At 45.7% G+C, this 22,164-nt stretch overlaps 1 protein-coding gene across 6 annotated transcripts in view; it reads right to left on the bottom strand.

Annotated features, from left to right (window-relative positions):
- The window catches only part of LOC117186475 (leucine-rich repeat flightless-interacting protein 2), an 82,558-nt gene that overhangs the window by 22,207 nt on the left and 38,187 nt on the right, over positions 1-22,164 (bottom strand). For 4 of the 6 annotated variants that reach the window (XM_033387348.1, XM_033387347.1, XM_033387349.1 and 1 more), the window contains exons 3-6: positions 5,466-5,753; positions 5,045-5,408; positions 4,818-4,976; positions 4,577-4,761 (exon numbers count right to left, since the gene is read on the bottom strand). In XM_033387348.1, coding sequence (XP_033243239.1) covers positions 4,577-4,761; positions 4,818-4,976; positions 5,045-5,408; positions 5,466-5,753 — 996 coding nt within the window. Of the gene's footprint in view, positions 1-4,576; positions 4,787-4,817; positions 4,977-5,044; positions 5,409-5,465; positions 5,754-22,164 lie in introns of those variants that run through there. The other 2 variants (XM_033387346.1, XM_033387350.1) reach the window with 2 other exon arrangements.

Below are 22,164 nucleotides of genomic sequence, written 5' to 3'. Positions count from 1 at the left end.
AGGAAGGTTTACAGAAGTTGAAAAGAGTGCTAGAAGTGGCAGGAAAGAATGGTTTGAAGATAAACTGGAGTAAAGGTCAAATTTTGCAAAGTAAGGTAGATTTCTTGGGGTATGTTCTACAAAATGGTACCATAACACCCGGTAAGGAGAAAACACAGTGTGTAGCAAACTTTCCGATCCCAAAGGATAAAAAGGCTATACAACGATTCATTGGGCTGACTTCTTATTTCAGGAAATTCATTGAAGGATACGCAGTTATAGCCAGGCTATTGTCAGATTGGTTGAGAAAGGATTCTAAGTTCGAGTTCAAGGAGTTGCAGCGATTAGCATTCGAGCAATTGAAGCCGCTCTCACTAGGAAACCAGTTTTACGATTGTACAATCCTAAATTATCTACGGAGATACACACGGATGCTTCTAAGTTAGGTTTTGGGGCTGTCTTGTTACAAAAGGATCCAGAAGATGGTCAGCTGCACCCAATGATGTATATGAGTAAGAAAACAAAGCCATGTGAGGAAAACTATCATTAATACGAACTTGAAGTTCTAGCAGTAATAGGAGCATTGACTAAATGGCGTGTGTATATTCTCGGACTGAAATTTAAAATCATTACGGACTGTAACGCGTTTGCCATGACAATGAAAAAAAAAAGATGTTCCATTAAGAGAAGCTAGGTGGGCAATGTATCTGCAAGACCACGACTACGAAATAGAACATCGTTCAGGATCGAAGATGCGACACGTAGACGCTCTCAGTAGAGTTGCTTGTTACGTATTGACAGAGAGTGTTATGCACAGGCTTAAGGATGCGCAGTGTGCAGATGAATGGGCAAGGGTGGTCAGGAATCTGTTGGAAAAGCAGGGATACTAGGATTATTATAAAGCAAATCAAATCTTATTCAAAGATCTAAACCGAGAGTTAATAGTTATTCCATCTCAAATGGAAACCGAAATAATACAGATCGCCCACAGGCAGGGACATTTTTCGGTGAAGAAAACACAGGATCTGGTAGAGAAATCTTACTTTATCCCTAAACTAAGAAATAAAGTAGAAAGAGTGGTAGGCAGTTGCGTGCAGTGTATCTTAGTTAATACAAAAGCGGGCAGGCAAGAAGGATACCTAACTCCCATTGACAAGGGTGATAAACCATTATTTACCTATCACTTAGACCACGTCGGGCCGATGGAGATTACAAAGAAAAGATATAATCACATTTTGGTAGTTGTTGATGCATTTTCAAAATTCGTTTGGTTGTACCCCACACGTAGTACCGGAGTAGAGGAGGTGCTGAACTGTTTAGAAAGGCAAGCAGTATCATTTGGTAACCCATTCAGAATTGTCACTGATCGTGGCGCAGCTTTCACATCGCACTTATTCAAAGAGTACTGTGACAAGCAGAAGATACAACATTTGTTAATAGCTACAGGCGTACCTAGAGGCAATGGACAGGTCGAGAGAATGCACAAAATAGTAGTACCGATGCTGTCAAAGATGAGCTTAGAAAATCCAGGAAATTGGTATAGGCACGTGGGTAGAGTGCAACAGATAATTAACAAGGTCGAACCTAGGAGTACCAAAGTCGCCCCATTTAAACTCCTAACAGGAGTAGACATGCGTATAACTGACATAGCTGAATTGAGAGAATTGGTACAGCAGTCTCTCATAGGTGAGCTAGACGAAGAGCGTGAGCAGTTAAGGAAAGAGGCTAGGGACAATATTCAGTCGTTGCAGGAAGAAAATAAGCGATCCTTTGATAAAAAGAAAAAGGATGAAAAGCAGTACAAGCTCAATGACTTACTTGCAATCAGGCGGACCCAATATGGTGTTGGATTGAAGTTGAGGGGAAAGTTTCTAGGGCCCTATATGGTGGTCAAGATTCACAAGCACGGCCGGTATGATGTAGAAAGAGTGGGAGAAGGCCCTTTTAAAACATCTACGGTGGCCGAATTTATGAAGGAGTTCGGGGCGAACTCTATGTCAGGAGGGCCGAATGTGGGATTTGGTGGGAAGCCACAGAGAGCAACAGAGTCTGTAGAGATAACAGAGCAAGTAACAGAGAGAGAGACTAGAAGCGGCCGTCGAACAAAGAGAGGAGAGAACACAGCCTCAACTATCGACGCCATTCAATTCGGTGCCAAAGTCTCACTCAACCACACGCAAATTACGAGCGCAATTATTTGTATTAATCTAAATATACTTAAAGCACAGCGACCATTGTAATCATAACTAATCTTAAATAATATTCATAAATAAAGACTAATTATAATAAAACCTGGCGTCCTGGACTAAAGTATAACTACGGAAAATCCGGGGCCACATTTTGTATACGCAAATTTGTTTTTCCAATGTTTCCTAATTTTTTCCCTACTTCTAATAAGTTTTAAAGATAAGAAACCAATCACCTATTTTTGCATAGGATCTTTTTATAGACGGTTCTTTTTACACGGTTTTTTCAGGAACCAATCTACAGTGTAAAAACAGAATTAGGTGTATTTTCTTTATGCTCTTGATTACGTTTGGTTTCTAGATGTTTGTGAGCTGTGTGTGTTTTTATCTATTTTTGTTGTTATTCAACCTTGCTAAATGGAATAAAATCGTGTGCAAAAATTAAAAAATGTTTTTCAAATCATGTTATTTAAAAACCGTGTAAAAAAATACCGTGTAAAGACAGAATCAGGTATATATCAAAAGCAGCTTTGATGAAAATTGACTAAAAACAATAGATCCAGTTTAGATCATAGCTCGCAAACGAGCTACAAAAACCGACAAAACCGAAAAAGACCACGCAGAAACGGTCTCTCACTGAGCAGACCACTTTTTGTCTCTTCGCTTGTGTTATGTGTTTCGGGTTTTCGGTTGAGCCCGACACACGATCGTGTCTCACAATAACAACTTAGAGAGACACTTTGGTCAAGCGCTCACAGCAAAAGTGTCTTTAGATGAGCAGAACCAAAAAAGTGTCTGATTGTTTTTTAGTTTTTTTCGTGTATATGTTTATTTATTCATGTTTTCCGCATCTTTTGGGCTATTGTATTGTAATATGTATATTTATTTGCAAAATTGGCAAACGAACATTTTCGTTTTGCTTTTCACGATTCATTTTAAGCTCCAATAGTCAAACCGTATAGAATTCACAAAAATTGATAGTTGCCATTAGCATCACACCTACAAGCACGCATACATACGCACTTTGTTTCGTTCGCTCGCGACAAGATGCTCAGTGAAAAACAGGAACAAAAGAGAAGTGAAGAAATCGGTCTTTGCTTGAGCGAAGAGCGAGTTGAGCAAAAACAGATTTGATCGGGTCTTTTCAGTCCATTTTCTCAATGTGTCCGTCAATGAGAGGTTTTTATCAGACACGCCGAAAGTGTCAACAGTTATTTGCGAGCTATGGTTTAGATAAACGATCTGTACCAACGATGGAAGATCTTAACGGTGCACTTTTTGATAAGTAATGTTAAAACCTTTTAGTATTACATAGACGATTTTATATATCTTACATCATTGGATCGCCTTAAAATTGGTGATAGTTTTTTGACTCTGTGCCCTTCATCGTGGAACAATAACCCATCTTACTTAGAAAAGAAGAGTATTTCATTACTTAAGGCAGTAACTGATTCAGCAGAAAGAGCTGAGAAATTGATGCAAGACTTTCACGGCCGTCTAATAGTAGATGAGGAACAAAAACAATTTTTGTTACGTTATGTTTAGGAGCATAGCAAAATGTACCCGGATTGAAAAAAGGAGGCTTTAAAAAAATAAAATATTCCCAATAAAATGTTGAAATTCTCCTCCGTAGCCACTGCAAATTGATTTGTTTCTTTTGGTTATAATAATGATCCGATATAATGCAGATTCGGCAATCTGGTAGATATGGTCATTCTCTATGATTGTGCGTTGTTGGTTTTATCCTATCCTTAAAACTGTGGGGGGCGGAAAGGGGCATCGCAAAATTTTGAAACAAACATGATTCAATGTGATATCACAGGAGTCTGGATCTCGTACCTTCAAAATTGTGCTTTGTGGGGGCAGAAGGGGACGAGGCAAAGTTTTGAAATACACTGTGACATATTACAGAAGTCTGGATACAAAATGTGTTTGTTCTAGCTCTTATAGTCTCTGAGCAATAGGCGCTCATAGGAACGGACAGACAGACATGGCTCAATCGACTGGGCTATTGATCCTGAACAAGAATATGTACAATTTATAGGGTCGGAAACGCTTCCTTGTGGACGTTACACACATCCAGTTTCACCGCAAATCTAATATACCCCCTATACTCATATTTAGTATCGGTTATACAAATATCAAAATTCATTACAAAAGCGCCTAATTATTATCTGTAGTAATTCATTTTTGATAAATTTCTCTCTCTTTCTTCCCGTCTTTCTCTCTCCCCTCCTTTCTCTCTCCGAAATGTCTCTCCACCTCTTTTTCTCTCTAAAATCTCTCTCCCCCTCTTTCTCTTTTCGAAATCCCTCTCACCCTCTGTAAAATCTCTCTCCCTTATCAAATCCGCAATCATTCAAATATTTTGAAATTTTTTATTGCTATCAGCTACTTTGAAAATAGCTTACCTCACGTTGTAGCTTACGGCGTTCCACTTTTAATTCTGATTCCGACTTCTCAGCGGCTTCTGCGGTGCTTTTATATCGAATAACTTGCGTCTCTGAACGTGCTAAGCTCGATTGTAGATTAGCCATTTCTTGTTCAGCCTTTTGTAACTTATACTTATAGTCTGATATGATTTTGTTTGCTTCCCCTGCGGAATAAAACAGTGAATTCAACTTAGAGAATATTAATTAATTGTGTGCATACTTTGAGCCTCATAATCGTTGTCTTTACCAAAGGGACACGGTGACGAACTGCCACGCCTTACAATTCCTTCGCTTTTATACTCTTTAATCATTTTTTGCAGCTTCTGCACTTCAGATAGTAATAGTTGTTTTTCATCGCAAAATTTTTGTATTCTTACATCTGAAATACAACACAGTAGATGAATTGGTGCTTAAGGCATTTGATTTTCATGATGAAAAGACAATCACCTAAAGAACCCTGAACGGATGCCAACACATTAGCATTTTCAACACTGACTAGAGCTCGCTTGGCATCACTGCCATCAGCATTTTCAATTGCAACAATCAGAAGGCCCTGTTCTGCAATCAATGAATCTCGCTCGCTAAGCTGACCTTGAACTAATTTAAGCTCAAGAGTGGTACGGTCTAAGTTTCGCTTAATAGCGTTGCAGTCACGCGTCTTCTCTTTAAACTCGCGCTGCAGCTGTGCGAATGCCTCTTGCATAGTTTCACATTTGTCCTTAAGCAATTTTACTTCGTACGTTTGTGATGCACGATCATTGTCAAGCTGTGCATTCGTTATCATAGCTTTCCGAAAACGTTCTTCGACATCCTACAAAAAAAGTCATAATCAGAGTATTTAGTCGAAAAACAGAATTTGGCTACCTACTTTAAGCTCATATTTGAAGTCACGTAAGCTTCTACCTTCATCCTCCAAAGAATCTTCACTACTGCGTCGGGATGCCGTGGCTCGAGTAATATTTAATAGTCCGCCAAGAATGAGACGTGCAGGATTTGCTGAGATTGAGTCACTGCCGAAACTGGTACTCGAGTTTTGCATATCAAATACACGATCAGCATTTTGCTCCTGTTCTTTTTGTTGGCGTTCAAGCTCTCTCATACGTATCTCGCGAGCTTCAGCACGGGCTTGGCGGCGTGCGGCAAGGCGCGCTTCGGCCTATAATGAAATTAAATAGAATATTATAAGAACAGTATGACAGTAAATATTTTGCGATGTAAACTATCTAAAAACGAGCGGGAACGTGATGAGACACGGCTAAGGCCGCGGCTCTACATGTTTACCCGATACTCAGTCAGTATGTGTGTTGCTATCTCGCTTCCTTCTGCCAGAGAGCACAAACTGCTTCAGAAAGAGTGAGTGAGAAAGGGGAAATAAGTAATCGCGTTTCGTAGCCACTGCAAGTTTAATTGTTTCTTATGGCTATAATAATGATATGATATAAACCAATAAATTGGCAATCTGGTAGATATGGTCATTTTCTATGATTCTGTTTTTGGTTTTTGTCGTTTTTGTGGTTACCACAGATTTTCATTCTTTGTGAGGGTGGAAGGGGGTGTGGCAAAGTTTTGAAACAAACTTGATCAAGTGTGATATCTGGAGCCCACACAAAAAATTTGGTTGTTTTAGCTCTTACAGGTTCTAAGAAGACGGACAGATGGACAGTAAGACATGGCTATATCCGTCCGTCCCTATGAGCGCATAGTTCTCAGAGACTATAAGAGCTAGAGCAGCGAAATTTTGTATCTATATTATTATTATTTTTGATTTAATTTTCAACTTAATCTAATTAAAAAATTTTTTTTTCTGTAAAGTAATTTTAAGTTTTACCCCATTTCCTGTTTAGTGGGAGGAATATCTAATAAACTTATAATTTCTAAAGAATAACTGCTTTACGATTTATTTTGTGATCTCACATACATATGTAATGGATGAAATATATGGATCTGAAAAGGCTGCCAACATGTTGAAAAGGTCTTGGTTTTGCTTAATTCGTGATGTATTGCACGTATTCATATTCCTGTATTTTTTCTAATCTTTGTTTCTCGTTTCCTGGGCTTCCTCTGACATCTCTCTAATTGGTAGGCTCTAATCTTCAATTAAAATTTGAACATGTGCCAGAATTGTATGAAGCGTGGGAGTTAGCCGTCGTACCAGGACAGGAGATGAGCTGCTTTCATCCTGGCCAACGAAGGCCCTAGCTGCAGGGCGTCAGGGGAAGGAATTGAGCAGAGGCTGTGGGCCGCCTCAATCCTGCCAGACTTCCAGCCAGCCAAAGCCGGAAAGGGCGCAGCCAAGGCCCCCCAACAAGCGGCAACGCTCAGCGGAGGATCCCGCTAGTCAGCCAGAAAGACTAGAAAACAGCAAAGAAACTGAAAATCACCGCGTCGGTCGTGCAATACCCTGTCTGCAGCTACATATACCAAAGCAGAGCCAAGTGGGAGCATCCAGCGCCAGAAGAGGAGAGTACAGCACCTGGAATTTCTGATCTTATAAAGAGGTATCTGTGCAAAAAATTGAAAGCTCGAGTGAAGACGCAAAGATTAAAAAACTCGAAATTATTGTCTTGTGCTGAAATAATTGCACCTCGCTTTCAATTCTTGGCACATACGTATGACATAGTAGAGCTAGATTTGCATGCTATAGTTAGAGTTGAGCATATATATTAATACATATATATATACATATATATATATAACCATCTTGGACGCAACACATATAACTCATTTAACTGCAATCGCTGTCACCCCTTCCCCTTTCTCGTTTTCGTTGCGTCAAATATATAGTTGGGTCATTGGCCAAGCACGCATACTAATACGCAGCTGCAGCGGTGAATTTTTCGTTTCGCTCATCACCGTTGCTTATCGCTGTTCTTTTTGTTTGGTGTGCTTGATCCAAACCAAACACCAAGTGACGCGCTACCCTGTTGTCGTCGGGTATATTTGTTTGGTGTCAGTAGGATCCAACAATCAATTAAGACAAAGTCGTGCTTCGCAAATCAATTAAGCGTCGATCGTCGTCGGTGCATACGTATACACAACATCCATTCTTCAGAACTACAGCGGTGAATTTTTCGTTCCCTTTCGCTCCCAAGGCTTGAGTTATGTGCCGCTCACCTTCTCGCAGACCTTTGTCACCGAAGCAAATCGCTGCTCAAGGTTCCAATTGAGAAAATAATATACTGGTCAGATACAGAAGTTACTCTTCATTGGATCCGATCCCACCCTTCGTCGTTGTCAACATTCGTTGCGAACCGAGTAGCGGAGTATCAAGAGTGGTCAAGTGACGCTACGTGGCGGCATGTGCCAACAAAACAGAACCCAGCAGACATAGTTTCGAGAGGTTGTGACGTAGAGGAAATCGTGGAGTCGATCTGGTTTGGTGGACCAGCATTCTTAAAGTTTGAAGAAGAGAGCTGGCCCAGAAATCCACACTTCGAGCTTTCCGAAGAAGAGCTGCAGATGGAAAGTCGGAAGAAATCGGTCGGACTGACCGTCGCGGCCAAGCCAAATTATTTAGTTGATGTAATCGAGGGATACTCGTCACACCTCAAACTGCTAAGAGTGTTCGTTAGCCGCTACTCCAGACCCAAATGATGGAAAACTTACCCGCAGACCGGCTCCGTGCTCTCCGCCCATTTTCAGTATGTGGCGTTGATTTTTGTGGCCCAGTCTATACGACTCTGAAAATTCGTGGAAATCCCCCTTATAAGTCCTACATAGCGTTATTTGTCTGTTTTGCATCCAAGGCGGGTTATTTAGAAATTGTCTCCGATTTGACGACTTATTCCTTCTTGTTGGCTCGTCGGTCGTCGAGGATGTCCGCAACGCGTGAACTGCGACAACGCGACAAATTTCGTCGGAGCAAGTCGCCACTTCAGCGAACTGCGGTGGAAGATAGAGGCGGAAGCGGACGCGATACGCGAATTCGCGTCAAGAAGCGGGTGCGAGTTTGCCTTGGGAGGCCGGTGTGAAGTCTGCAAGGGCCTACTCCTACGGGCAGTCGGAAGCGCTCTCCTCACCGCAGAGGAGCTGGAGACCGTGCTGGTCGGGATCGAGGCGGTACTCAACTCGCGCCCGCTAGTACCCCTAAGCCCAGACCCAAGCGACGGAGACGCGATGACTCCCGGGCACCTGCTGACAGGCGGGCCGCTCATCGGACCCCCAGCACCCCGGACCAGGAGGGTCTAAGCTGCTTAAAGCGATGGCGGCTTGTCTCGCAAGCCAGGCAAATGTTCTGGCAGCGATGGTCCCGGGAGTATTGTGTGCTGGGCTGGCAAATAAGATGCAAGTGGCACCAGGAGGAACCAAATGTCAAGGAAGGCGACCTCGTAATCGTCGCCGAGGACAACCTGCCCCCTCCTCGGAAGGGTTGTCGGAACAACCGCCGGGCAGCACGGAAGGGTCAGGGTGGTCGACCTAAGGACGATCAGCGGAGCCACGTTCAGGAGGCCAATTCACAAGTTGGCGCTTCTGCCACTGGCTTGAAGCCTTCCAGGCCTTCAACGGGGCCGGTGTAGCGCCATTTGGCGTATGATCTATATTATAATGGTTATTAGGATCGAATCTTATGAAGTCTGGTGTAAGTTAGGCTAGGGCAAAGCGGGAGCGCAATAAAAGCTCACTCTCTCGCTCTTGGAAAATTCGCCCCGCTTTGCCACCGTAGGTAAGACAGGCTAAGAAGAAATTGTTTTGAATACATTGGGGAGTCGAAAAAATCTATTTGAAACGAACGCACGCACTTCTTTCTTTCGTCGTAAAATAATAATAATAATAATAAAATAAAACAATAATTTGCAGCCACCCAAGTTTTCGGTCTTTTATATTTAGAAAAACTATTCTAAAATTTCAAATGAAAATTCTCCGGGAAATTGCGAAAAGTCTTGGACGATCGGCATTTTTTGTTCAGAATGCTTTCATATCTAAAGTGCTTATTGAAAATCGAGGATGGAAGAAGAAATCTTTACAAACAACGGACATCCGCATCATCAGTCTTGCAAAAAAGGATCACTTCATGTCTTCCAAGGCCATATCCGCTCAAATTGGCAAAGAAAAATCAGGTCTGATGGTTCGTCGGAAACTTCGATATACAGACCTAACAGGACGTATAGTCCGAAAAGTTCCCTTACTCCGAGTAAAAATTTTGAAGATGAGGCAAAAAGTCGTTGAAAATCATTTGGCATGGTCTGGGTCAGATGGGTCTTAAAAGTGGAATAATATATTATTGAGAGACGAAACAAAAATAAATCTTTTTGATAATGACTCCAGAAGATGTAAACAACGACCCAAAGGCAAAGAATTCGACTTCCGGTACAAAAAGAAAATGGTTAAGAACGGAGGCCGATGTATAGGTATCTGAGGCTATTTTTCTTGACATGGCGTTGGGCCGCTACATAGCATAACTGATCCAATTCGGGTATAAAAACATATTGACAGACATTATACAACCGTATGCTGAGGAAAACATGCCCTTGAGATGGATATTTCTACCGGAAAATTACCCAAAGCACACCTCAAAGGTGGTGAAGGCTTGGTTTACGGAAAAAAAACCGAAAAAAAAGCTGAAACCGTAGGTAAAATTCGTACCTACATTCTTGCAAAAAGAGAGTTGCATTTATTTTTGCTCCCAAATTTCAGCAATGAAGACCATACCGCAGTGAGCCTCGAAGGCCAGGAGCGCTCACTGAGGACCTGCTCCGCATACATGGGGCATGATCAGCCCCCTCCACACGCACCTCTCCGGGCTCTAATCGCAGACTGTTCGGCCATGGACATCGTCCTAATTTTGGGATGCGACGCTAACGCACATCACTGTCAGTGGGGAAGCACTGACACAAACGAAAGGTGTGAGTACCTTTTCAGTTAATTACTAACCACTCAGATGGTCTTATTAAACTGGGGTAGTGACCCCACCTTCATCATTAAAACCCGCAAGGAGGTCCTGGACCTCACGCTTGCCTCTCATGAGATACAGAGTAACATTGTATCCTGGAGGGTCCTAGAAGAACACTCCTTCTCGGACCGTGGAAACTGTTTTCTCTTTCTCAGTACCGAAGCCAGTTCGATTCTGGAACATCAGGCGGACAAACTAGACTCGGTACTCTGATTACCTCTATCGTATTCTCCCTGAGCCTTCACTTGAGGAGGAGTTTTGCAGGGAGGCCACGACTCGTTTTCTTAAGACTTTCACCGACGCCTGCAATAAGGCGCTCAATAAAGCCTGCCCCTCTGGCAAGAACAGAGGCCGGAGGAAAATTGAATGGTGAAGTTCGAAGCTGGGGGAACTCCGGAAAGCCTCCTTCAATAAAGCTAAGTCTGTAAACGTTGAGCAAAACTGGGCCGAGTACAAGGTCAGTCTGTCAACCTACAACAAACAACTTAGGAAAGCCAAACGTGCCTTCTGGCGTAAGTTCTGCAGCGAAATCGAGAGCAACTCAGAAGCTTCGCGCTTGCGCAGAGTTCTCTCGAAGACAACACCCACCCTGGGCTACTTGAAGAACGCTAACCAGTCGTGGACTACGTCCAGCGATGAGTCGCTAAATCTTCTCCTAAATACTCACTTCCCCGGCTGCGATGAAAACAGACCCAACTACTTCGCGCCTCCTTCTGTCGTCCCAAATGCAATACTGAGCCTGCTAAGCCAGGAGAAAATTTCCTGGGCGATCAGAATCTTGAAACCTTACAAATCCGCGGGCCCAGACGGCATTTTCCCTGCCCAACTGATTCACGCGGGACATAAAGCCACTAACTGGCTTAAAATAATTTACGAGGGAATCTTTCCCCAATCGGACGGTGAGCCTGATCGATCAGATGCTACAATGCAAGACGGTTGAGCCATCACTGGGGACGTCAACGTGCACCAGATTTGTCAGCAGAGGCACACCGCAGGGCGGAGTCCTCTCGACCCTCCTATGGAACGTGGCAGTGAACGCACTGCTGCGGGAGAAAGAGGGGGGGTGGCTACCGCGTGGTGGCGTATGCGGACGATTTTGCTATAGCATTCTCCGGAAAGCAATCGGACTAAAATGGGGAATGACCCCGTTTATAGTTCGGTGGCTATTTACCGCCATCATACGACCAATCATGATCTATGGAGTGGTAGTATGGTGGCCAGCCCAAGACAAAAGAACTTGTCTTAACATAACTATGCATAACCCGCGGGCTACGCACTACCTTAGGGGAAGCCCTGGATACCGTGCTGAACCTCCTCCCTGTAGATCTCATGGGTAAGAAGGTGGCAACACTTTCTGCCTTTAGAATGGGAGAAGCCTAACTGTGGAAAGCGTCCGAGAGGACAGATTACTGTATCCCTAGTGATCACCTCTCGACGCCTTTCCAGGTATCTTTCCCACCTAGGGAGGACTGGAAGATGGGCGAACCAGGACCTGCAAATGCGGTTCACTTCTACACTGATGGCTCAAAGTTAGACGGCCGGTTGGGAGGAAGAGTCTACTGCAGCGAGCTGAACATCAGTCAATGCTTCAGGCTCCCGGATCACTGTAGTGTGCACAGCGGAGGTTGTAGCCATCAAGGAGGCCATTTCTATCGTCTCCAAACTACTTCTAGACACGCACTTAGTGTGCGTCTTCTCGGACAGCCAAGCAGCTATTAAAGCTCTAGGCTCAATATCGTCAAACTCAGCGACTGTAAATGACTTCCGCAGGTATCTGCACGAGATCGCAGAGCAGTTAGATCTCCGGCCACAGGGACATCGAGGGGAACGACGCCGCCGACGAGCTAGCCAGGCAGGGCACTACAATTCCTCTCTTATCAGAGAGGGAGCAGGTAGCGATGCCTTTGGCTACGTGTAAGCTTCAAACCATCTCCAATAAAGTCTCGAGATCGATATGGCCTCATCGGTCGAAAAAGCGCTCGGCGGAGCTATATAGACTCAGTAGAGTACAATGCTCTACATTCACTCGAGCCATCTCGGGACACTGGCAGTTCGGCACTCACGCCTCTAGATTTTCAATCCCTCATAACGACTTCTGCAGGAGTTGTCGCGACGAGGAAGAGGAGGAATCAGTCTCCCACATCGTCGACTTCGGATTCTCGGGGCCGATATCCTCACGGACATTTTGGACCTGTCTGATATCAAACCAGCGACCTTTTCCAATTTCATCCAAGCCTCCGGATGGGACTGCCCTTAACCTGCAGCAGTCTGCTCTCACGGTTCAGGCAACGAGAAGGGGCACATGCCCATGCGGCAACACAATGGACCTCCTGTAGGTCCAAGTGAGCCTTGGTGGGGCGGGAGTTCCTATCTCCCCTTCCCGGCTACCGCCTTAACCTAACCTAACTTAGCTTCTTTTCAGGATATTTTTCCAGTAACAGCTCTGTAGTCTTCGAGGCATATTCACCAAACTTGCGGGTAATTATTTTTTCTTTGCAGTTTAAAATATTCAAAATGACACCCAATCTTTTGACAATGTCAATATCCAAACCAGTTATTTCTGCAGTAATTTCGTTTTTCTCATAGAATTTCGGTGATGAGTTTCCATCGTTTGTGTTTCAAAATCCTTTTTTGGGGCAGTCCACTTTCAGTAACAAAAGACAGCACATAATTGAGGTAGCGCGAAATATAAAATTATTCTAATATTAAGTGTACCTGAGCAGTTTTTCAACTTTGACTGGACTTAAAAAATATTTACCTAAGTTTTCCAGAGATTTTTATTGTGTATGTTCCTTGAACTATTTATTACCTTAGTCTAAAAGCCCTTTCTGCGCTTCGAAGCCGTTTAGCTTCTATACCGATTTATCTGCTACAGCCCTGCTCGAAAAACGAGCTAAAAAAAGAAGCAAAAAGGTTTGCTATACCACTATCCGTTTCTCTATTAGATGCGTGTATCTATTGTGTCCGAAGCGCTAAAAAAAATCATCGACTTTGCCATCTCTTTTCGTCTAAATCGCCAATGTGCGCCATCCACGCGCTCACTCATTTTCTGTCTCTCTCGAAGTGCAATTCGTACTGATGGTGGAGGAGCGCCATACTGACTAAGTATCCGGTATAAATGTAGGATCGGTCGTAGCAGCGACTTACAACATTCCGCCTCGTTTTCATTCAAAAGTGGCTTTTTGGCAGTATGTAGCAGTTAATATTAAATAGTTCAATTGAATAGTTTGAGCCTGAATATCATTTGCAAAACGTTGATGCTATCTGAATATTATTTTTAAACCGTTGCTGAGGCTTGTTTTATAATAACACGATATTTTCTTACCCCATAGCCAATATTGGTACCACAAAATAATTGATTACTAATTAAAACATAAATTCTGAATTATATTGAATTTATTTTTTTACAGGAAACAAATGAACTTGCTGGAAACAACTTAGTTTTTGTTGTAAAAAGTCGTGTTTCTATTTTAATTGATTTTTTTTTCATATTATGTCAATATTACCGAAAAAACTTTACTCCATACGTATGTACAGTTTCTAAGTATATAGCCTACAGCCTCTTCTCGCGAATGGAGGACGACCCAACGCGGTTGTAGCTGGTTAAGAAGGTGCCCCAACTAGAAGCTTTGTAGGAGTGGGCCAAGCTAGAGGTGGTAGACAGGGAGCTGATCCCGTTTACTCCAAAAGCGAATGTGTCCAGGGAGAGCGAGCGCTGAAGCTGCTGCAGAGGCAGAATCCAGACTGGAGAGTTCTGCATGCTGGTAATCCATTACACAACGAGGCGGGCCAGCATGTGATCCTCCAGATCAGCAAGGAGGCAGACAAGAAAACGCACACCCTGCAGCCGGTCGAGGTCGAGAAAGACCTAGGTCTGGAGATCATAGTGGAGGTCGCCCAAGGTCTTGGGCGACTCGGAGGAAAAGGAGGACGGCGACCTGACAATTATAGTCAACCCTTCGTGTGAGGTGGAGTTAGCCCCTTATGGAAATGAGGGTGCTGCAGCTCAACCTTCATCAAAGTAAAATAGCATCAGGCAAGGAAATTCGAAGCGCCAGCCGCGAAGCTCGACACAGTGCCCCAGTGACGGGAATACGCGAGCCAAACGAAATAACAAATAACAATAAGCGGAGCAATGGAATCTCATACAGAGGAACAGCCCGGTGAGTACTACCCTGGAGAATTTATCGCCAACCCAGGGGTGAGTAACGGCTGGATACACAAATGCCGCCGAGAGAAGCTAGAGTCGTTCGCGGAAGAATTCGGATTCAGCCGCGAGGGTAACATGGAAGATTTGCGGAGGAACTTCGCCGAACTAGTCAACGGGCCACTCGAACACGATGCCTGGATAAGGTTGGCAGAAGTTGACAGTACGCCAAATCACCGGGACGATCCAGAGCGCCACAGCCCGTCACCTCGGAACAAACGGAGAAGAGGAAAACAGACCCCGAGCTCACCCTACGAATCCCGGGAATCACGGAGGGCAAAATCAGCGCCGCACCAATCACGATAACAGCCGCAGATCTACCGAAGCCCCCGCCCCCGGAACCACGGCCTACGCCCATGAGAAGGATCTTGCCAACGGCAGGAGGAAACGACCCCACAGACAGCCATTATTGCAGTCACGACGCACAGATGGCAGAACGGGTCCGTAAATGGGGAATCCAGCCTTTTTCCTGCCTCCCCGGTACTTCGAGCAATTAAAAGACCAGATCAGAGACCGCAAACAAGCGGTGGGCGAATCGTTCAAGGATTTCGTCATCGAGCTCCGGCTGCTCATGCACCACGCCGGGTACAAAGCCGCCAAGGAACTTAGGCGGATCTATTACAACATCCTCCTGGCGTACCAGCTATACGTGCGAATCCACGAACTACACCACGTCGGGTACAAAGACGCCAAGGAACTTAGCCGGATCTATGACAACATCCTCCCGGCGTACCAGCTATTCGTGCGAGTCCACGAACTACGAAACCTGTCGGAACTCACGATGATCCGATGCCACAGAGTACGAAAGTATACAGGAGCGAAACGTCCCAGCGACGCCCATCCCCCCTCGACAACCGCCAAGTTACAGACGGCCAGCGGCGCAACCAGTGAAAAACGAAGGCGGGCCAAATCGGAGCCCCGTCCCAAACCCCACTGGAACACCGCATCGAATGATCACCACTCCCATCGCGAACCTGAGCGAAAGCTGGGCATGTTTCTCGCGACTGCGCTAGCCTGCCCATCCTCTTCTGTTGGAAATGCGGTAAGCGCGGAATACGGATCGTAAATTGTTGCCGCCGACACCCGTCGGGAAACGACTCGCGTCCCCAGCTGACACGGGAACAGCCGGTCACGACGCTTCTTCAGACACGCAACTAAAGAACCCGCTACAATTACACGACGGCCGGATAGTGGCGAGAGTGACCATCGGAGGGCAGCGCACCGAAGCCACGATCGACACCGGGGCGTCCCGAAGCTTCGGTCAGGACCCACAAACTCGAGACCCCCGCCAACAACGAATCCCCCGACACGACATGAGATACGAGCACAAGGAACAAGGAACACAGAATCCATGGCCACAACGAGTCACACAAGCCCCAGGCCCACTCCAAGAAACCCAAGACCAAGCAAAGCAACGAAGAAAGCGAGCCGGTCTCCCGAAGGCACCGACGCGGTTCCACCAACGAACGGAAAGGAACCCAGGACGCCTCTCCGGAATACAACCCGGCCCCACCGGCGACAACCGCCACGCAGCAGCCAAGCGCTCGATGTACCACCTCCGACCGACACCCTGGCCTAGGACTGCAACGACAGCGCCATCGACACAATTACGACCTCTACGACAGAGACCGACCAGCTACACCCGCGTTTTCTTAGGCAGGAACCGGGAAAGGCGACCACCTGGAGCCAACACGCCATCGATCGTCACAGGCATCATGGAACGCCTCCCAGGCAACCCCTCGCACAGCGCCGGCATGCGGCCCAGCACCACGCCTGGAGCCATGTCGGAAACCTTCGTCGCCCAAAGTAGCCGTCTATCGTTCTATCCCGGACGCATACCCGCTGCCCAAGATCAACTACATACTGGAAAGACTCCGAAACGCACGCTACATCACGACCCTGGACGTGAAAAAAGGGGATTGGCAGATACCGATGGCCCGCGTTAGCCGGGAAGCCACGGAATTCACGACACCCGGAAGGGGGCTGTACCAATGGAAAGTTATGCCTTTCGGACAACACTCCGCGAGAGCCACGTTTCAACGGAGCCTTGATATCGTTATCGGCGCAGACATGGAACCGTTCGCGTTCGCATATCTCGATGACATCGTCATCGTCGGGAAAGACTTCGCGAAAAACCTGAAAAATGTGAAAGAAGTTCTCGCACGACTACGCAGGGCAAACCTACAGATCAACACGGACAAGTGCGCCTTCTTCCAACGCCGGATAAAATACCTGGGCCACATGATCAGCTAGGAACGCACGGACCGCGACAAAATCGCTGCAGTAAAAGATCTGAGGCCGCCGACCAACCTGAAGGAACTACGACAATGCAATACGTAGGCATGGCCGGTTGGTACCGCAGATTTGTGCCAAACTTCGCCACCGTAGCGTGGTCCAGCCGATGTCACTGTTGCTGAAGAAAGGAAAAGCATGGACGTCAAGATCAACAAGACGCTTTCGACGAGCTGAAAACCCTGCTCACCACCGCCCCCGTACTCGCCTGCCCAGACTTCAACGTCAAAATTTCCCTGCAGACGGTCCGGCAACCAGAACGTAGTCGCGGACGCGCTATCGAGGCAACCGTTGATAATCCTCTCACGCATCGAGGAGGAAGACAACACAGCAGCCTGGCTTAAACAAAGAATTCGACAGATCCAAGATGATGATCCCCGGAAATACCCAGACTACGCATACGAAAATGGACAACTGTACCGCGACCTAGTACACGGAGCCGATGACGACGACCACATTCGGTGGAAACTATGCCTGCCTAAGAACGGCCGAGCAAGAGTCCTCCGCGAATGCCACGATGAACCAACAGCGGGTCAGCTCGACATCCGGAAGACCATGCTGAGGATAACACAGCGAACTTGCCCAGGACTGCACCGAGACGTGTGACGATACGTGCAGGGCTACGTGAGCTGTCAGAAATTCAAGGCTACACAACGCAAGGCCGTGGGCAGGATGCTCACGCGCAAAGCCGAAGAACACTTCGCCACCCTGGGCGCCAATTTCGTCGGACCATTACCAAGGTCCAAGCACGGGAACACCATCCTACTGGTCTTCATCGACACTTTTTCAAAGTGGGTCGAACTGGTGCCACTAAAAAAAGCAACAACTGCGAGCCTCGATCGAGCCTTCAGAGAACGAATACTAAGCAGCTTCGGCGTGCCAAAACTATTCGTCTGCGACAACGGAACCCAGTTCACCAGCCGATCATTTAAAATATTCCTACGGACCGCAGGCGTGGAGCTACAGCATACGGCCCCGTAGTGCCCACAAGAAAACCCAACGGAAAGGGCCAATCGGTCTATGATCGCCCAGTTCCTCGACGACTACCAGAATTCATGGGACGAAGATGACACTAGCGATCAACTCAAGCGTCTCCGAGACGACCAGATTTAGAATTGCGTTCCTCTTGCAAGGAAGGGAACCCCGGCTCACCGCTACCCTATACGTCGAAGTCACGACCGGGACGGGAAGCACGCCAGAGACGGCCACCAACAAAGTGACGAGGCTGAAAGAGGTATTTGCCATCGTACGGAATAAAATCCAAAGAGCCAGCCCAGAGCAAGGGAGACACTATAACCTCCGCCGGCGACTATGGCGCCCCGCCGTTGGGTCATTGGTACTACGCCAACACTACCGCTCGAACGCTGCAGAGGGCTTCGAGGCAAAGCTAGCCGCCAAGTTCGACGGCCCCTACCGGGTCAAAAGTTGTCCGTCGCCGAATATCGCCAAGTTACAACATTGTGAAAGCCGGAAACAGAAAGTCGCGAATATCAAATCAAAACAAGAAAAAGGCACGCGGATGAACCAAAAACGCAACCATGGTGCAACATGGAAGGTAAGAAGGGAAAATAAAAGCTTGCTCCGCAAGTATAGATGCTAGATGACTCAAATAGCCCCAGCGCTGACCGTCATAAATCAGTACGCCCCCGCCAGAAGAATAGAAACCACCAGAGCCCGACCAACAGCCCAAATCAAAGGTACACTAAAAAGCTACCGCACCCGATGAACGAGTCTTCGTAACTCTCGCCGGGGAAGAAAAGGGAGGGTGTAACGAACCTAAAAGGGTTCGTTACAACGCTTCTCCCAACGTTGAATAATACATATATTATTCGCCATGCGCCTAAATCTAAGAACACCCTCTGCACACAGAGCTACAAAGACAGGCGCAGACCCTACGAACCGCCGACTAATCATACCCGGTCACGCAGACTTTCCCCACTCCAGACCAGGCGGTCAGATTCAGTTTTCCGGGTTCAGATGACCGAGAAAGCTCACGACAACCGCCAACGCCAAATCTGCCAAGTCGCCAAAACGCGAGGAAACAAAACCAGGTCAACCCACGATCGTTAAAATGGTGAAATGCGAACCCTGCGCGGAATCACACTTTCGGTCTCGCTGACACAGCAATAGCAGGCGTATAAATAGACGCCAGCTGGAACCAGAAGGGGACTTACGAAGAAACCCGGCCCCGAGTACGAGCGCTGTACCAATCTAAAGTACCGCCAAAACAAGCGAACGAAGAGATCGTCAATGAGGAATACAAAATCCTACTACAAGAAGGAAATATGTAAGGCACAACGGAACTCGTGGAGGGCCTTCTGCTCCAACATCGAGAAAGTACCTGAAGCCACAGGACTCCGGAAGCTGCTTTTAAAGCAGCCCATCATACAGAGTCAATTAAAGCTAGATGGCGGACAGTGGACAGATCGCAGTGATAAAGCCCTAACAGCACTAATGCACCGAAGTCACTGATGCATCAGAACCGAGCAACCGAGGAACAACACCCCCCAACAGATCTGTTAACCACTAAGAGAATCCACTGGGCAATAGACTCCTTTGCGGGCACAAAAGCACCAGGACTAGACGGGGTATTCCCAGCATGACGCAAGAGACCAAAAATGTTTGAGAAGGTTTTAACTCCGCACTTGCAACATCTCTGCAAGTCACTTATATCTCCAACTCAGCATGGATTTATATGGCGGCGATCAACCACCACGAACTTGTTAGAGTTTACCTCAAACTCCGTCTCTTCACCAGTCAAGGTTTCTTCGGCCCCTTACTCTTCACACTCTTTATTAATGACTTGCCTTCGGTATTAACATACTCTCGAGTACTTATGTATGCGTATGATGTTGAACTCTGTGTCCAATATAAGGACATTTCATTTAATTCTCGCTTGAAATTCGATCTGAATAACTTTCAGTCATGGTGTTGCAAATGCAAAGTTATGACATTTCATCGTTCTAGCCCTTTGTTGGCTCCATATACCTTATGTGGTGGATCTCTTCAGAGAATTACCTTGGTGGATGATCTTGGTGTTATGTTAGACCCCAAGTTAAAGTTTTCTGAACACATTTTTACCATGGTAAATAAGGCCATGGGCGTGCTTGGGTTTATAAAGAGGTGGTCAAAAGAATTTGACGACCCCTAAGTATATAACAAAGACTCTCTATACCTCGCTAGTTCGTCCGATCTTAGAATACGGCTCCTGTGTATGGTGCCCTCAGTGCAAAGTACATCAGGACCGTATAGAATCAGTACAGAACAACTTTTTACTCTGCTCTGTGGGGCCTTAACTGGGATGCGGGTGTGAGACTCCCATTTTACTCTAGTAGACTGCTATTAGTAAACCTCCCATCCTTAGTTAACCGTAGAAAAATGCTTGGTGTGGTTTTTATGCACAACTTGATCAGGGGTGACATAGACAGCCCTGATCTGTTGTGCCGCATAAACTTTACGATTCCCATTAGACTCACTAGAAATTTTATACCGTTGCTCTTTCCACTTTGTAGATCGAATTATTTCTTACATGAACCGTTCAGGGTCTTATGCTCGGATTATAATTCCCTCTACCATATTATATCCACCACTAATTCTCTTCCTCTTATTAAATTACTAATCCTTACACACCTTTCTAGAAATGAGTAATTGTAGTGGTATTTTTATTTTGATTGCATGCTTAGTTGCTTAGTAAGTTTAGTGATAATTTTCCTCGGATGTTAGTCTAACAGCTATCTTTCTTGCATGTTCGCGTTCGGTTCGGCTACGCGCCGTGTATTTGTATTAGAATAAGATTAGGATCGAATTTGATGAAGTCTAGTGTAAGTTAGGCTAGGGCAAAGCGGGAGCGCAATAAAAGCTCACTCTCTCGCTCTTGGCGAATTCGCCCCGCTTTGCCACCGTAGGTACAATAGGCTTAAAAGAAATTGTTTTAATATAGAGGAGTCGACAAAATCTATTGAAAACGAACGCACGCACTTATTATTTTTTTCGTCGTAAAATACATTAATTTGCAGCCACCCAAAGTTTTCGGTATTTCATATTTAAACTACTTAACTATTTAAACTAAAAAACTATTCTAAAATTTCACTATCGAATATAGAATTTCGAGAGTTGTCTTCCTCCCAAAGGCAGGAAAGTACATGTGTATGTGAGTCCCAAGGATTACAGACAGGATTACATCAGGAATGAGGTAAGAGGACTGATGTCAACCAAAGGGAAGTCGGTGAAGAACGAACCATTGAGAACGCCCTGCACAATAAAAAGTATGCACTGGGAGTATGTGTTAAAATCTCCGGAGCATTTAATAACGTGTCTACGAACGCAATAACAAATCGCCTGGAGGCGACCAACACACACCCAGCAATCAACCTGTGGATAGAGAACCTTCTAGGTTGTAGACGGTTGAAATCGGAATGGGGCACCGCTTGCATGATAAAGGAGTCACACATAGGCACACCTCAGGGTGGCGTCCTATCGCCTCTTTTGTGGAATCTGGTGGTCGACGACCTCAGCTTATGCAGACGACATAAGCATACTTATTACGTGTGTATGTCCATCTACCCTCAGCTCCTTAATGGACCGTGCCCTCAGGGATATCCGTTAGTGGGCGGAAAAAGTAGGACTCAGTATCAATGCGGACAAGACGAACCTCATCCTCTTTACCAAGAGGTACAAGGTCCCGATATGGATCCCGCCGAAAATTGACCAAACTAGGCTGACTATGTTTATGGCGCCACCAAAAACTTTCAAAGGTATCTGAAGAAGTTTGAAAAAAGCTGGCCAGAATACATCCGTTGGACCTGGCCAAGGAAGCCAAATCCAAAGAAGCCAAATGGAGCCAATCCTGCTCCTGCTGATTTTTTGTAAACCTTTTAATGAAATTATTCGCAACCCACTGTAAAAGATGCTGGTAATAGTAACAGTAAGGTTACTAATATAATATAATATTTCGGGTCAAGCAGCTTAAACATTGTAAATTATTGCCAGTGGTGCGGCCCAAAAGAAATGCATTTTGTTGTTGTTGTCATTTCCAACGCCCACTGTAAAGATCATTTGTTACCGCATATGCATATGCAGCAGAATTCTTTCATCTCCTTATATCTAAATCTCTCGTACTCGGCTTAGCAGGGGCCCCGAGCAGCTCTAACGCTCTCCGGATATCCTACTCTCTCGCTC

The sequence above is a fragment of the Drosophila miranda genome, chromosome XR, assembly GCF_003369915.1.
Source record: "Drosophila miranda strain MSH22 chromosome XR, D.miranda_PacBio2.1, whole genome shotgun sequence".
Taxonomy (NCBI): domain Eukaryota; kingdom Metazoa; phylum Arthropoda; class Insecta; order Diptera; family Drosophilidae; genus Drosophila; species Drosophila miranda.
Note: the sequence above shows the minus strand (reverse complement) of the source record. Positions and strands in the feature narration are given on the sequence as shown.